The sequence below is a fragment of the Podarcis muralis genome, chromosome 1, assembly GCF_964188315.1.
Source record: "Podarcis muralis chromosome 1, rPodMur119.hap1.1, whole genome shotgun sequence".
Taxonomy (NCBI): Eukaryota; Metazoa; Chordata; class Lepidosauria; order Squamata; family Lacertidae; genus Podarcis; species Podarcis muralis.
Genome location: NC_135655.1, coordinates 124,210,619 through 124,227,820, shown reverse-complemented (window position 1 = coordinate 124,227,820; position 17,202 = coordinate 124,210,619). Strand labels below are relative to the sequence as shown.

At 42.8% G+C, this 17,202-nt stretch overlaps 2 protein-coding genes across 3 annotated transcripts in view; both read left to right on the top strand.

Annotated features, from left to right (window-relative positions):
• Positions 1–9,627, top strand: part of LOC114607791 (aldehyde oxidase) — a 54,057-nt gene extending 44,430 nt beyond the window's left edge. For both annotated transcript variants that reach the window (XM_028751269.2, XM_077917643.1), the window contains exons 31-35: positions 229–343; positions 1,683–1,748; positions 2,268–2,456; positions 5,315–5,482; positions 5,761–9,627. In XM_028751269.2, the coding sequence (XP_028607102.2) occupies positions 229–343; positions 1,683–1,748; positions 2,268–2,456; positions 5,315–5,482; positions 5,761–5,814 (592 nt within the window). In that variant the 3' untranslated portion in view covers positions 5,815–9,627. The remainder of the gene's footprint in view (positions 1–228; positions 344–1,682; positions 1,749–2,267; positions 2,457–5,314; positions 5,483–5,760) is intronic.
• Positions 9,628–11,633: 2,006 nt separating this feature from the next.
• LOC114607773 (aldehyde oxidase 3-like) overlaps positions 11,634–17,202 on the top strand; it is a 71,392-nt gene continuing 65,823 nt past the window's right edge. The window contains exons 1-2 of the mRNA XM_028751214.2: positions 11,634–12,707; positions 14,790–14,847. Of these exons, the coding sequence (XP_028607047.2) occupies positions 12,654–12,707; positions 14,790–14,847 (112 nt within the window). The 5' untranslated portion in view covers positions 11,634–12,653. The remainder of the gene's footprint in view (positions 12,708–14,789; positions 14,848–17,202) is intronic.

The window sequence follows — 17,202 nt, the reverse complement described above, 5'->3', positions numbered from 1 at the left end:
CATTTGATCTGATCAGCAGGCCTGCTGCTATGTTCTTAAACAACATGATGCATTATCAGAGCAAACATCACATTGCTCCAGTCATGACCGATTGTACCAACTGAGGGTCCAGCACATCACTGTGATTGTGAGGCTCTTTATTGCTGTTTCCCCCCTTGTCTCTTTTATTGTTGTTCCCATGCCTGCAAGCATCCCTTGCTCCCCAACATACTTTGTTGCTTCTTGCAGAGGTTATGAAGCAAACATGGACTGGGAGAAAGGGGAAGGCCACCCATTTGAATATTTTGTTTTTGGAGCCGCCTGCGCAGAGGTTGAAATAGACTGTCTGACTGGAGACCACAAGGTAAACTGTCAGGTGTCACTTACAGCTAGTGCAAAAAGCACAGTCAAGTTCCTGTGTAACTAATGAAAGGCTCTTGTGTTTTCTTTGTCGTATTCAGTCTAAACAGTTGTTTGCAGTGGACAGCAATAAATCCTGCTGGTTTCTACAAAGCACAGCTACCGTATTTTTTGCTCTATAAGATGCACCAGACCAGTTTTTGGAGGAGGAAAACAAGAAAAAAAAAATTCTGAATCTCAGAAGCCAGAACAGGAAGAGGGATTGCTGCACAGTGAAAGCAGCAATCCCTCTTGCTGTTCTGGCTTCTGGGATAGCTGCGCAGCCTGCATTCACTCCATAAGACGCACACACATTTCCCCTTACTTTTTAGGAGGGAAAAAGTGAGTCTTATAGAGCAAAAAATACGGTACATAGTGGTTTCTTGTGTGGATCGAGTTTAAACTCTCCTCCTTCCTCATGCGACTTCAGTAATCCATGATCTGCTGCTATGGCACATGCATAGCAACTTTGAATGTGAATTCATCCGGGCACTTGTGTTGCAGTAGCCAACAGCCTCCACTTTGCCCTTTTCCCAGCTGTTTTCTTCCAAAGCTGACTGGGCAAAAGCAGGCAGTCATGTGCAGAACCAGACAGCATTTTATTTAAGTCTTACAATTTATGAATTCCATTTGCACATGAATTTTCCCAGAGAAGTGGTATAGTGTTTATTGCCACAGAAAGATAAAATGAATACATAGCATTTATATAGCACATAAATGAGTGTAGTCCACTTTGCATATATTGTATCTCTAATTTTTGCAGGATTCCTTCAGTATTATTACTTTTTGGTATATGGGAATCTGGCTTTGAGGCTGAAAGGCTGCCCGGTACATTCATAGTTGAAGGAAATTTTTATTTAAAAAAATCAGAAACCTCATTTCAAAAGTTTCAGTATATTTTCATCAGTATATTGGGAGGATTCAAAAGCTGGTATTTGTTGGTTTCTTAGCCAAAGCTCTCTTTCTTAGCCAATACAATGCACCAGCTTTGCTGACTACTGTTACTTTTTCATTAAAGTGATGTCCACTCTACCTACTTCTAAAAATGAAAGTAGCATCATTGACTTTAATACGGTTTTAGACTGGGGAAAATATTACAAGATAAGGACTGCAGCCCTAAGCATACTTATAACAAATAAAGTATTGTTAAATTCATTGGGACTTATTTCCCAAAATGAGCCACAAATAGCTCATACCACACTGGGTACGAATTCTCGATATCCTATCCATAATATTTGGCTCATCTCCTCATGCTTCAGTCCCCCGAATGTAATACAAAGCTACAACCTGTTTTTCATTAACAGAATGTCAAAACAGATATTGTTATGGACATTGGATGCAGCATCAATCCAGCAATGGATATAGGTCAGGTAAGTCCTGAGAATTTCTTCATTTTGCTATGAGGTACTAAATTCACTTCAATTAGAATCATAAGATTTGGAAGGAGATCCAACTCCCTGTTCAGTGACAGATACAAAACCCAACAATACAGAAATTCACTGAGCACAGGATTGGACCTCCTTCCAACTCTTATGATAGAAATGGATAATTAAAATGTAGCATCTTGCAAAAATGCCCCACCCATTTCAGCTTTGTTAGATGGTGAAATTTAAGAGAAGGGGAGCAAAGAATTGAAATATTCGTGAAAGGCCAGCATTATTCATAGAATTCTGAAAGTCTAATTACAATATTAATGGAAAGGTGTCCAGTTGCCTTTCAGATGTTAGATTTTTATGCTTGCTTTTATGGTTCATTTGTTCAATTTTAATAATAAATAAATATAATTTTAAAGCTAGCATTGCTTTCAGACAATGTAACAAGAGCTCGTATTAATTTAACACAACAAAGTATATGGAAATCTCACTATAAGCTGTGCTTCCTCTTGGCAGATTGAAGGTGCCTTTGTCCAGGGCCTTGGACTTTACACAACAGAGGAACTCAAATATTCCCCAGAGGGAGTCCTCTACACACGGGGCCCAGATCAGTATAAAATCCCTGCTGTTTGTGACATTCCAGAACAGATCAGTGTCTCCTTGTTGGCATCTAGCCAAAACCCAACAGCGATCTACTCATCCAAGGTAAGAAGATTGAAATCCAAGGTGCAGTTCTTCCCTTTCGCTCCTGCTAGACCTAAGTGACCCATATTACTGAAGGAAAAACTGCAGACTTGGAGGATGGGATGGAAATGATACAAGAGAATAAGTTGTTTTCATTATGAATATCTTGTTACTGTATTATTAATCATGCGGCTATAATCCATCCCACAGCCATTCAGGCATAAGTGCGCTTGAAATCAACAGTGATTAAATGCACTTAACAGCGGTTGGGTTTATGCCCACATGGATATAATATCAGGAGAGTTTCATTCAGTTTTGTGACATGTTATTGAGCAAGTTGTCTCCCCTAAGACTGAAGTCCTCAACTTCCCATTGGAATATTGATTGCAGACCACAAGGCAGCAGAGCCAAAAGAAAAATACATGATATACTCCAGTGGGAACCCTTGCTAGGCAATTGTTTCACTGTGGCATGTCCCCCTATCGGGAGAAGAGCAGTCAGTTTTGAGGCATTCCAAGCCCTTCTTCTTCGCCGAAGAATTGATGCTTTTGAATTATGGTGCTGGAGAAGACTCTTGAGAGTCCCATGGACTGCAAAAAGATCAAACCTATCCATTCTGAAGGAAATCAGCCCTGAGTGCTCACTGGAAGGACAGATCCTGAAGCTGAGGCTCCAATACTTTGGCCACCTCATGAGAAGAGAAGACTCCCTGGAAAAGACCCTGATGTTGGGAAAGATGGAGGGCACAAGGAAAAGGGGACGACAAAGGATGAGATGCTTGGATAGTGTTCTCGAAGCTACCAGCATGAGTTTGACCAAACTGCGGGAGGCAGTGGAAGACAGGAGTGCCTGGCGTGCTCTGGTCCATGGGGTCACGAAGAGTCGGACACGACTAAACAACAACAATAAAGCCCTTTTTGGAGGCATGATAGCAGAACAGGCTATCAAACAATCGGAAATAAGGAATGCAATTTTTACAGTGGCCTAGCCTTTTCTCTTAACTACCCATCGAGGCAGTGGTAGCTAGAAAAACTGTGCCAACTAGCCGAAAACAGTCAGAGCACAGTTATCTACTTGCAGCCAAACAGAAAACAAGTTATGTCAAACTTCTAGCAAAACAAGGCCAAAAAGCCTAATGGAGGATTAGGCCAGTTACACAGCTTGATGGATTGTGACTATAAGGCCTAAATTATCCCTTGCAGACCACACACTTGAGTGTTATTATCTGTAGCTCTGCTGGCTGTGCTAGCCACCTCTGCTTGTTGATTGGCATCCATCTGTTTTGAGAGACAATGGAGTGCACCTCCAGGGGTGAATTCAAACCACTGTGTTAGCAGCACCAAAGTGACCTTCCTGTAGCACAGGCCTGGGCAGTATGTATGGAGGTCCTGGGCTGCCCAGATGACAAGAGCCTCCCCTTTCGGCCTCACTGATGTGTTCCACAGAAAAGTAGACCAATACGTTTTGCACCAGCTTGACTGCAGGAGTTGCCGGAAAGAGGCATACTGTACATCCAACCGTTTTAGGGGCTCCACTCTGGATTTGTGAAGGGTTTACTCCCTAGCCTTTTCTTCTTCCAAAGATATCCCACATGGCATCTTGAGGTCTAGGATCAGTGTTTTCCTTCTCCTAGATGGGCTCCCTTCCCAAGTTGACGAGCCCCTGGGAAAGCACTAATATCAGGTGATGCCAGTTGTGTCCATCCATATCTTGATCTCATTGGGCTGACGCTCAAAAGGGCTTTTCACCTTTGGCCTTTTGGATGTAAAAACTGTGGCATGTAAAATGAAACACGTCGTTCCAGGGAACTGGACAGATGTTGCATCTTAGGATAAACACAGACGAGGGGGAGCTATATAGTGGCAGCCCAAGCTCAGATGAGAGGGGCAGAATAATAACAGTCACAGATTCCTAGCCTGTAACATCAGCCAGCTGCATGGGCAATTTGCTCTTCCCACTACCCTCAGCTCTCCAGCACCCGTGATAGGCCGCAGTTGCGGCTGCCACCATTTTGGAATATGGTGAGCAATCTTTGTGAACTGACTAGGACACAATAAAAATATGTTCTTGAATGGCAGCAGTGCGTTACTAGCAGAGAGGTGTGGCCTCACATTGTTTGTTTTCATTTTGGTTAGTCTTTAAAAAGCTGCATGTGCACACATGTGGATATAAGCTCATGCTTTCACATATATTTTTAAAGCAACCACTCAGAATAGGTTAAAACATTTCTAAAATAACCCAGAGTTTGCAGTCAGCATTCTCAGAAAGGCTGCCACAGGACCCTTGTTAGATATACAGCTGTCTCCTTCTCCACAGATGAGCAACAGGTGGGCACCGTTGCAATTGTGACACTGTGGACTTTGATAAGCCACCCAGTACTGATTTGAGGAGTGCTGTTACTTCTGCTACCATCACTACTCCTCCTCCTCCTTCTCCTTCTCAGAAAGGCAGGGCCACCTACCACCCTTGGAGCTTAGTGGGAAATAAGCGGAAGGACAGAGAATGAGACTAGAACATCCACTCACCACATACCGAATCGGGAAGCCCACTAGTGGCCCCATCGTGAAGGCCCCCTCAAGCTTGGAGCCAGCCCTGAGCACAGGGAGGTGTTATGCAGTCGGTTCCTGTGGCTTCTCACATCAGCCACATGAAGGTGCTGGCTCACGTAAGGTCTGCCTGCTGGCCCAAGTGAGTCCACAAAGGCTGATGCCACCAAGCTCTTAAGAGTGTGTCAGATGCTGGGTCTTGTTCCCACACAGAGAAAACAAAACAAAACTCATTTCGTGTGCGGACAGAGATGCTCCCTGAAAGGTTCTTGATGTGAAATATTTGCTAATGCCTCAACATGATTTCACTGCTTTTGTCTCTGCTTTTGACAGGGCCTTGGTGAAGCGGCACTTTTCTTGGGGGGCTCTGTATTTTTTGCAATATGGGATGCAGTGGCTGCTGCCAGGAAGGAAAGAGGATTGCCATCAGACTTTGTGTTGAACAGCCCCTTGACTCCTGAACGAGTGCGAATGGCCTGTGGTGACCAGTTTACGGAGATGGTAAAGATTTTTAATGCATCTGGTGCCTATTTCTTCTTTCTCTTGTGACTGTCAGGATGAGGAATAGGTTACTCTTAAATTAAAATCAGGACGTAGCATCTTCTGGTCTGTCTGTCCTTAATGGCACCCTAAATCTTTTGAGCCTCCAGTGGCTTCCTCTCGTTGCCTTCAGGTATTGTTGAATCAGTTTCACAGAAATCCAAACTGATTTTGCAGCAAGCCTTAGCAATGACTCTTTGAGATTGATTGTTCCGTTTACTATTTATTCATTTTTCTAGATCCCAAAGGATGAAAAAAGCAAGTCCACTGTTTCGTGGGAAATCTCCCTTTGAAGAAGAACCAGGAATGTGCAGAAAGTGCCATGAAGTGCTAACTTCTTCAAGTCAACATCATCCAGTGCTTTATCAACAAATGCAGTTCATTTTAGTTCAGTAGTTGCTTTCTTGTGGGGAATTATATTGCAGGCTTCATGTTCATTTACATGAGAGTCTCCTACCATTTTCACACTTTTTGGTACTAGGCTGCTACAGTTCAAGGCCTAACCATTTGGTGGTTGTTTCTATCTGCCTTGCTAGGTTCCTAGTGCTAACATACTCCGTCTCCTTCATGGAGCCCCCTCAGCAGATCCAGGGGTCTCCTGCCTCTCTTAACTCATTTGCCAGTCTACTCTCCCTCCTCTCCCAGGGTCCTATTTCACCATCCCCTCCTTTTTTTGGCTACTAAGTTTCCTACAACCTCTAACTACCTTTCCATCCATCCGTCTTCTGCCTCTTTCACACCTCTTTCCCTCAGTTTTTCAAGGTATTACTAAATGTTACAGAAAAACATGTGCCGGCTACTAGACATAGCAACCATGCACAGAGTTCCCCCAACCTCAGGCAATATCTAATTCACCTTCCCCGACATAGTGAGTCTGAGATGCTTTGGACTACATCTCCCATCATTCCTGACCATTGGTTATAAAATGGCTGGAGCTGAAGGGACTTGGGAGTCCAACAACATCTGGGTTGGCGAAGACTGATGGCAGCCGAACTTGCCTTGCATCCTCCTCGTCTCATTATGCTGTGTGTTTCCCTGTTCCCACATGCCAGGATTGGCTGCCACTGAGCTTCTGCCTACTGTTGCTGTTGTCTTTGAAGTGCGAATCTCAAATTGATCCACTTTATTTACTTTGAACAAGGTCTGTGGTAAAATAAATCTTGAGCTGGTTTTGGCTTTAGGAAATCTACTGTGCAGTGGTGTGCATGAAAGATTGCTCGGGGCATCAGACAACATCCTCAGGGTGTGAGACAGCATTGTTTAATGACTGCTGACTGTTAAACAGTACAAGGTGCATGCCAGAAAGAGTCCCTTTGTGCATCTTAGACGTCTGGTTCATGCATTATCTCCTGCGACGGTTGTGTTGTGTAAGATAAGCTGTCTTTCCAGAATATCAAGCACTAGGCAATAAAAATCATGCACATTAAAAGATGCATATGCCACTTCCTAAGGCTAGCATGCAGATTATTTCTTGAAAGGCGAAGGAAATAATGCGAGGAGTGATCTGTTGTTTGATTATGTGCCTCGTTATCACACCTTTTTTAACTAGAGCATGGATTAAAAGTATGCAGGTGCACGAGTAATGAAGCCTACAAGTAATATTGCTTCACACTTACCCTGTTACTCTCTTGTGTGTAGCTTTGCCAGGAAGACTGAATCACTTGGCTTGCACTTCACCGAACTTTAATTTATTAGCTTTTCAACAAGTTTAATTAGAGATGTGCAATATAAAAAATAATAATCCCTTCCATGCTCATGGGTGATAGAGTGGCAAAGAATTTAATGGGAGGAGGAGGAAGAGGAGGAAGACTAGTTGCACTCATTCCGGCTAAGAGAATGGCAGTTCCTGGGACTCCCAGAGATTCAGGGTTGGTACCCCTCCAAATGTTATTGGATTCCACATGCCACCATACCATATGGTTGGTCTTGGAGACCCCAGGTTCTCCATCTCTGCTGTCACTCACGGTCCTTGTCCTCACACTCTTTTCCCTGGGTTTTGCATTTCACTTAACCGATGCTGTGTATGTGCAGTTGCACCCACGCCCTTGCATGCACCTTGGATCAATATGAAAATGGCAGTGTTGTGAGTTTTCCCCTCTGTGCCATCTGGTACAACTTGTCCTGTATTTTGATGTCATTGAGCTGTGCCTTTCCTTGCTTCACAGGATTGGCTGGTGTGGGGCAGGAAGCACACAGTGTAACAATGTGAGGACGCTGGGCAAATTGTGCTATGCATTATAAAGCTGGAAGAAAGATTCTGTGTTTGGCGGCACCTCCCTTTTTTTGTCCGTTCACCCAAAGCAGAACTAAATCTTACAGAGGGCTTCTGGGTGGGGACTTAATGTTGTAAGTAGGTTGTTCAGAAATTACAATTGGGTTGTTGTCAACAGTTTTGGGTTTTTTTAATAAGGAGCCCGCCCCCCCGAAGGGTAAATGCAGGTTAGAGGGGGGAGAATATACAGTCTAGCATTTTGATGCCAATGACATTGTGCAAAAAAAACTGCACGAGGAACACCCATCAATAAGTACCTGTCTGAAAGCAGCCCAAGTACACAGGTGCAGTGATATAATTTCACACCTTTTTGAATCTTGTTTAGAAGAGCAGAAAAAACTGATGATGCGCAGGATGAGAGTTGGAGAAGGTTCAGAAAAGGCAATCAGAATGATCAAGGAGCTGCAGCAGCTTTCCTATGAGGAAAGCATTTTGGACTTTAGAGAGAAGGCAAGTACCGTATTTTTCACTCTATTGGACGCAGTTTTTCCCCTCCAAAAATTGAGGGGAAATGTGTGTGCGTCCTATGGAGCGAATGCAGGCTTGTGCCATAGTCGCGCGCAACCCTCTCCGGCAGGGAGAGGCTGCACGGGGCTATAGCTTCTTTAGCTCCACACAGCCTCTCCCAGCAGGGAGAGGTTGCGTGGGGCTAAAGAGGAAGCCAAAGCAGTGAGCGGGATCCATCCCACTGGCTACCTTGGCTTGTGACATAGCCGCGTGCAACCCCTCCGGCAGGGAGAGGTTGTGCGCAGCCTGTACGCTGCTCTTTGGGGCTGGAGGGGGGGGGAGGTTTTTTTTATTGATTTCCCCATCTAAAAACTAGGTGCGCCCTATGGGCCGGTGCGCCCTATGGTGCGAAAAATACGGTAAGTAGTGACATGATAGGATTTTATAAGACTAGGCGTGGCATGGAGAAAGTGGGTTGAGAAAATATTTTCTCCCTCATAACACTAGAAACATTCAGCGATGCTTATTGAAGTACCTCCCGCATAGTTAAGCTCTGGAACCCACTCCCATAAACGGCAGTGATAGCCACCAACTTGGAAGCCTTTAAAAGAGGATTGAACAAATGTAGAATAGACTTGTGCTCTGTCTGTATGGTCAGAAGCAGTATTATTTTGAATACCCGTTGCTGGAAACGGCAGAAGGAGTGAGGGCTCCTATGCTTGGATCCTGATTGCGTGCTTCTTGCAGGTATCTGGTTGGCCTCTGTGAGAACAGGGTGATGGACTAAGTGGGCCATTGGCCTCATCCAGCAGGCTAGCATTTCTGTGCAAAGGAAAATCCAAGCAAGAAGTACAGTGCATATCATGCATTGTGCTATTGTAATATTGGTAGAAAAATGCAAAAATCTGTTGGCATGGTTGCATGTAAGGTATTCTACTTCCTGACTTGCTATTTTGCAGGGGGAATTAGACTGCATGTAGCAAATTCGGGTTACGAAATTAAAGTGTATTTGGCACTCTTATGCAACAAACCATCCTCCCTCTAAATGACGCTTCTTGTAGCAAGGAAAGTGTTGGGAAGATGCACTGGGAAATGTAGGGTTACAATTGCTTGATGTGATGTACTAGAATTTCCACACAAATCAGTATCAACTAATAGTGTATAACCTCAAGAAATTTTGTGCAAAGAAATCAAAATGAATGATAACCTGGTCATCTGTAAGTACCCTAAGTCTGGGAAATGTTTGCCGGTTTAATCAAGCTTGTTAAGGTGATGTGATCACTACAACTGTTGGTATTCATTTCTGTTGAACAAAAGGTCCCATTCTGTTTTAGTGTGGACAGATGTACCTCGGAGTCCTATTACCTAAATAAACTTTGTAAGCTTCCATTTTTGATCTTTTACTTGAAACCGCCCACAAGTGCTGGGCGTGTTAAGCAGAGGGGGGTTATAGAGTCAAATGTTTCGGAGGAGGAATGAAATATGCAGTGTTGATACCGAATGAAATATGCAGTGTTGATACCTTTTCCCATCTCTGTCAACCCTGATCCTACGGTGGGTATAATCCCAGGAACTACTCAACATGGATAGGTAGTTTCAAGTCAAGGAATTGGGGAGGCTAGCTGTTCTGGACAGGGTTGCACTGCCTTTGAAGGGACAGGTGCTCCTAGAGCTGTCTTTGAAGGCTCAGGTGGCCTCCACAAGCAGTGCCTTTTACTATCTCTGGCCAATTTACCAGCTCTTGCCATCCCTGGACATGGAGAGCCTTGCCACAGTGATCCAAACACTGCTGGTAACAGGGCCATAGCTAGGGGGTGGTGAGGTGGGCCCCTGCCAGGGGCGCAGGTGAGGGGGGGCGCAAAATCAGCTGCCAAGACCCTCCGCCGGCCAGCACCCTGTCCAGCCAGTGCTCCCTGCCTGCGGCCAAGCAGGACAAGGAAAAGGGCCCGCACCAACTTCAAAGCCTGCCTACTCTGGAGTCACTCCCCCCCTCCTTTCTCACACCCTCCCTCAAGGGTGCCAACTTTAATAAAATACATTGGGGAGGCAGGTAAGCACTGCCCTGTATAATCGACCACAAAAGGGAGCACACGGACACTATTTGAATGGCAATGCCCATTAACTGGGGGGGGGGGCTCCTCAAATATTTTAGGGGGGGTGAAGGAACATTGGCCCCAAGGAATTGGCTCCCATGCCCTTCTCCCTATTAAAGTGGGGTGCTCCCCACTTTATGCGATTTCACTTATGCAGGCAGGGGCCTAGAATGTAACCCGCGCGTAAGTGGGGAGACGCCTATATACCGTCGTCCAGGTCAGCCTTCCCCATCTTGGTGGCCTTCAATCAGAACTCATTACAAAAAAGAATTCACTACAAGGTGAAGTGCATGAGGAATTGAAGGGGGGGTGTTGGAGGAGAGGCAGAAAGAAGAGCTAATTTGTTCGTGGCTGGGGGCGCAATCTGGACTGTTCTGCCAGGGGCGCAAGATCACCTAGCTACGGCTCTGGCTGGTAACCTTAGAAGTGGGAAATTGTAATGCACTCTGTGTGGACTGTCCTTGAAGTTCATCATCATCATCAAACCTTTTATTGGCATCACATACAAGCATCCATAGCAAATCAACACAGAATTCCTGCCTTCCCAGTGACACAAAACGTTTGTCAAATGAAAGAGGCAAAGCAGTCTAACATTACATCTCTAGGTCTCCAGGGAGGTCAGACGTCTGCAATGTGTTTCGATGACAAAAAACCAGATAAAGATATTTAGCCACTAACTTGGTGAGCTCCTGATTATTCCCCAATAATAGAAAATGTATGACCTCTAACTCTGGTTTCCATTTGGGGATGCAGAGTTGATCTAGGAACTGCTGGCGGAGATCAACATATAGTTTACATTTAAGAACCATATGTGTAAGAGTTTCCACCTGATGGTCTTCACATGGGCAAATTCTTTCTCCTTCCACCATTCCCGAGAACCTTCCCTATAGGAGGTTTGAAGGATTTGAATTAAACCTGGCCAGCGAAAATGCCCTTTCTTGAGGATTAAACAAAAATTCAAGATAATTGTGGTTAATTTCATATGCCCAAGAAAGTTGAAAGTTAAGAGGGGAACATGTTTTCTCTGCTGCCGCTGTTAGTTCCTGGCGTTCAATGTCCCACAACCTAGTTTTTATTATAGCCTTGGCAGATGGTGGGGGCATCGATTGCAAAAATTCCACTGACAGCCCAAGTTGCTGTACCTTTATGTTAAACTGTTGTAGCCCTGGGGAAAGAAAGGGATCTAGCAAAACTTCACTAAGGAGAGGATCTTTATCTGTTGTGAGGCAGATGTTTAACCAGAATGTAAGAAATCTCACCCAGGCTATGGTCTCTACCTTGTGTTGATCTCCCTCAAGGCTGCATAGGGTACACCACGTGGGACAGCAAAAATCTTAATAAGAAAAGCTGCCTGCACTCGTTCTACCAGCTGGATAAACCCTGGCAGCCAGACTGGAATTCCGTAGAGCAATTGAGCTATAACTTTGGCGTTGAAGACCTTGAGGGCAGAGGGGATATGCGAATTACCTCCTTATAAAGAAACGCATTATGGCTTGCATAGACATCTTATTGGCATTCACCACCATGCAAGGACCATAGAAGCCTATGATGGAATGTGATTCCCAGGTACTTGAATTCTAATACCTGCTGGATGGGTTTTCCACCAAATACCCAGCTATAGCTTTTGTGTGAATTCCCAAAAAACATTATTTTGCGTTTATCAAAGTTCATGCACAATTTCATTCTGGACAGATAGTCAATACAGGAATTTCACAAATGTTTTAGGCCAATTCTTGTCCGTGAAAGCAAAATCATATCTGCGTATAGAAGGATGGGAATACTTGATGCGTTGAGTTTTGGGCTGTGGGCATCCACCTGTTTTAGTAAAGAAGCGAGATCGTTAAGAAAAAGATTAAAAAGAGAGGGAGCGAGTACACAGCCCTGCTTTACTCCTTGGTTTATAATTTTCTTTTGACCTTATAATTTTCTTTTGACCTTTCAGTGCCCTGTTCAATTGAAAAGGGAGACCAGTACAGAAAGGCATACTTGCTTAGGACGATCACAATGGTTTCTGTGTCAACCAGTCCTTTTGCTTTTTTAAAACAAAACCTTAGGTATAAAAGCATCTGCCACCTGCAAGAAACCTTAATTTATTACAGCCATGCATCAAATTTATGATTAGAGAGGAAGAAAAGCAACCCTACAGAGCTCTTCCAACTGATTCTACTCTGGCTCCTCCTCTTCGCCTATATAATTTGTCGCTCGGTTCTGGGCAACACAGACCAAAGCGGTGGTGGAAGCAACTGTAGAATCTGTATTCCCCCCCCCCCCCTTTTGCTTAATATCTGACAGCTTTCAAGGTGTGCTTTCATACGGCAGAATGGCTAATCCCCAACAATCGGATGAGCTCATTTTTTTTGTGAACGGAAGGAAGGTAAGGATTTCTTTTAGTACTTTAGTGTGTTTTTAAAAGGGGGGGAAGGACAAGGGGCACATTCTTGTATCTACAAAGAAGATTTAAAATGTTCTCTAGATGTTATTCATGACCTTACAAATTACACATCTTTTCCCTGCAATCTTCTGTCATTTCAACTTCATTGTTTATAAGTTGGGACTTTCTTTCTCTATTTCATTGACCACCATTGACTGGGATTGTCAACTGTGTTTATTTCACGTTACTAAATTAAACTTTGCAGACACTTCCTCTAGTGTTTGAATGCCTAGGTCTCACGAAAATGAAAGAGGATGGAGCAACAGCTGTCAGAGCAATGCTGTTGGAAATGCATTAAGCTATTATTATAGCTATAAGCTATAGTAATCGGTTGCAATACCGTATCACCAAACTTTTAAAAATGAAAATACAGCATGAGTTCACTGTGAGTGCCCTACAACAATCTTAAGTAAAAAGTACATTCGATGAAAGGCTCCCTAATGAAATATAATCAAATAACATTAATATCCCTTCCTGCTAAAAAAAAAAAAAAAAAGAGGTATGCATGCAATTTAACACTTAAAATGCACCCATGTGTTTACTTTCTCTTGTTCTCTCCACTTGAGAACAAAGACAATAAAACATCTCCATTTACAGATATTTCACCCAGGGAGGACGAGGAAATGATTAAAATACATGTGTCATGTTTCTTAGCAACTTGAATTCTGCATTTATAGGAAGAAAACAACTGCATGCACTAATTGTGCTTTGTATACTTTCAACTATAAGTCTAGTATGACATAACTATAAGAGAGGCACTTTGATTTCAGTGGGAGAGAGTTAAGCACATTTGAAACTGTCCTATTGAAATTGTCAGTGTTTAAAAGTGGTTACTTGGCTAAATTGTGCCCTTATTTTTTATTTTTTATTATCAGAAGAAGAGGAAAATAGTGGGTGGCATTCAACTAACATTTAAGTTCATTAATTTTAACATCTGGAGGGCCAAAGGTTCCCTTCAGCTGCTATAGAATATTGTTGCATGCCACCCCAATCTCTGAGCAGTGAGAGATTCCAGAGGTTCGAAGCACTTGCCCAGGGTTTGTGTTTCCTTTTGGAAATGAGGCACAACAGAGAATATGGTGTCTTTATGACATATGGTTTCTTTACACATATATACAACCTTAGCCTACGATGGAGGGGTTCACAACATTAACACCCCAAGAGTGTCCTACTACTCCCATAGCTGCAGCCTTGGATTCAAGCAGAAATCAAACAGAAATCTGCCTCTGGCTTTCGAACCTGCCGCTGTATTTCTAGTTTACATCACAGCTCCAAAAACTCTACATCAAACTCTGGCTTTGTATTCTAACTAACTCTGAGTTGCTGTCATTTGCTATCTGGCACACCGCCCCTCTCCTTGCTTTCTTAATGGCCCATTACCTTTCCTTCGTTCTTTTAATGACCCATCACCTGGGCCTCATGAGGAAGTTTGCCTGGGTCCCAGGATTAAGAGTCTGGCACCCATTTTTACATTTCAAGCCTTGATTAAATTCTCACACTTCCTGGATCCAGGAATTACAGGTGCCTGGCACCCACAAATTCATAACAGTACTCATCCATTCATATATTTTATTACTCTTCTGCCTTGTTCTCTAGAAATACATCATAGTTAAGCAGAACTTCCAAAAAAGAAAAAAAAATATTACAAACCTTATATGTTGGATCCAAATAAAACTAAATGCAAATAAGGGAGAAGGATTTGGATTCCAAATCTTTTTAAAGTTTCTCCGGTATGCAAGTGCTCCCCAAAATGGTTCCCATCATAAATCAAGGCATAAATCGAGATTTCAAAAGATGCAATGGGAGCACTCTAGATGCAGAGTAAAGGCCTGGGATGCCATCAACCCAAGTAGCTGAACTCAAGTTCCAGTTTCCCTGTGGTTTGATAAGACCTGCATTGTTGTATCTGAATAAGAGAAACTGAAGAAAAGCGGCATGTGATATTAATTCCTCTCATCAAAAGCATAGGTAATCCTCTTAAGCAAGGTGTATTTTTTGGTTTCTCGACTCTCCTTTCTAATGCAGGTGATAGAGAAATCTGCTGATCCTGAAGAACTGCTGCTTAATTACCTGAGAAAGGGGCGTATCCTTTTAGAGCTCTTGCGTTGCATAACTATTCTGTTACCGATTTGAAAAGTTTATTGAGACGTATCCTGGGGCTCCCATGTTCAATCAAGTATGAGAGGTATGCAGAACTGGGTATAGGTATAGAACTAGCACTATAAAATACTGGTTGCGTTGCCATTTTTGTTGCCAACCTTCGACTCTGCAAACTGACTTACTTAGGGACTCTTCTAAATCCAGATGGTTCCACCTCTTACATAGCAAAATCAGATATATTGGTATTGACTTGGAACCCTTGTATAATTCAAGTAAGCAATATATTTATGGCAATATTCATATTTTTTTTATAAAATTTTTATTAAGGTTTTTATATTACAAAATAGAAAAAGGAAAAAGGAAAAATACAAAGTAAAAATAGTTAAAAACAATCAATCCTTTCATCACATTATTTTTCATTTACTTGTTTCCCGGACCTCCTCGTACCTCCCTTTTTTGTATTCCAGTTCAATTTATTAGCTCAGCAGTTTCTTTCCCTCTTTATTCTACCCAGATCTTAAATCTTAAATTATTATAACATTAAATTTTTACTTATAAAAAAACCATTTTTTCATATTCTTTTATACCATTAGCTAGAAACCACTTAATTTCAATCCAACATCATTCTAACATTCATTAATTTTACAGTATCTCTGTAAATAGTCTTTAAATTTTTTTCAGTCTTCTTCCACTGACTCTTCTCCCTGGTCTCGGATTCTACCAGTCATTTCCACCAACTCCATGTAGTCCATCACCTTCATCTGCCATTCTTCCAGAGTGGGTAAATCTTGTGTCTTCCAATACTTTGCAATAAGTATTCTTGCTGCTGTTGTAGTGTACATAAAGAAATTTCTATCCTTCTTTAACACTGATTGGTCAACTATGCCCAGGAGAAAGGCCTCTGGTTTCTATTTATGGCAATATTCAAACCAGATTAAGGAACATTGAAAAACAAAACATCAAGTCAGCTGTAAATATAATTTACTCCCCCAAGTTCTGTGGTTTAAATACAACAGATAACAGGGTCACCTATATCTCAGAATTAATAATTCCAGTCCAACGCAGGGCCTTTATGTTAGCCCGACTGAACATTTCCCCCTCAGCTTTTGTCAAGGGCAGATATTTAAACATCCCCAGAAATGATAGCCATTGTGGATGCTCTTTGAATATGCTGGACACTGTAGAACATATCCTTTTCTACTCTCCATTGTACAACCAGCTATGAAAACACGTGCCAAAATTACATTTTCTGTGAAAAAATCTTATACTTTGGCAACAGGTTTCTTAAGGTTTTTTTTACAAGTCCTAGTCTAGAAGCATCCTATTCCACAATTCGATTTTGCATGCATTGGAAAAATAAATAGATATTGTAGAACTAGAAACTTACTAAAACTTAGTGTTCCGGGGCCCGGATCTGGCCCAATCGCCTTCTAAATCTGGCCTGTGGACAGTCCGGGAATCAGCGTGTTTTTACATAAGTAGAATGTGTGCTTTTATTTAAATGCATTTATTTAAATGCATCTCTGGGTTATTTGTAGGGCCTGCCTGGTGTTTTTACATGAGTAAAATGTGTGCTTTTATTTAAAATGCATCTCTGGGCTTTTTGTGGGGCATAGGAATTCATTCATTCCCCCCCCCCCAAAAAAAAATATAGTCCAGCCCCCCACAAGGTCTGAGGGACAGTGGGCCCTCTGCTGAAAAAGTTTGCTGACCCTTGCTCTAGAGTCTACATAATTGAAAAGTTTGCAAATAATATTTTACCAGGACTTGGAAACACTCTGGGGCATAGGATATTGCAAAGCAAAAGTCAATTTATAAAGTGAGATTAATCTCTGCAGTCATACATTTTAATGGAGCAAGCCTGTTTTTCTTGTTTGGACAGTGGTTCACAGAAAATCAGCATGAAATTGAAGTAAGAATAAGCAGAAGTGTTAACACTTCCAGTAATTATCCCATGAATGGAAATAGTTCCAGACAGGAGCAGCGTCCTTTTGCTCCCCCTCAGGTGAAATGGGAAGCTACTGTGTAGCCTCACTTACAAGGCTTGTGTGGTAGTGGTGGCTTCCAGAGAGCACTCGCAAGATTTCACAAGATCTTGCAGATCTCTTGCAGAGATCTCACAAGATCTCACCGGAAGCTACAGCCACAACCACATGACCCCAGCAGGGACAGGCAGGGCACCTGCAGGGGTGCCAGTACATGGGATTCTGCCACCCAAAGCAGCTGCTTCAGTTTGCCTCATGGGAGGGCCGGCCCCAGTTCCAAGGGATGGGCTACTTGGGCAAAAGATCTGCAGTTTTCCTTCTGATATTGGTGCCCTGCTATGGATGCTTTCTCT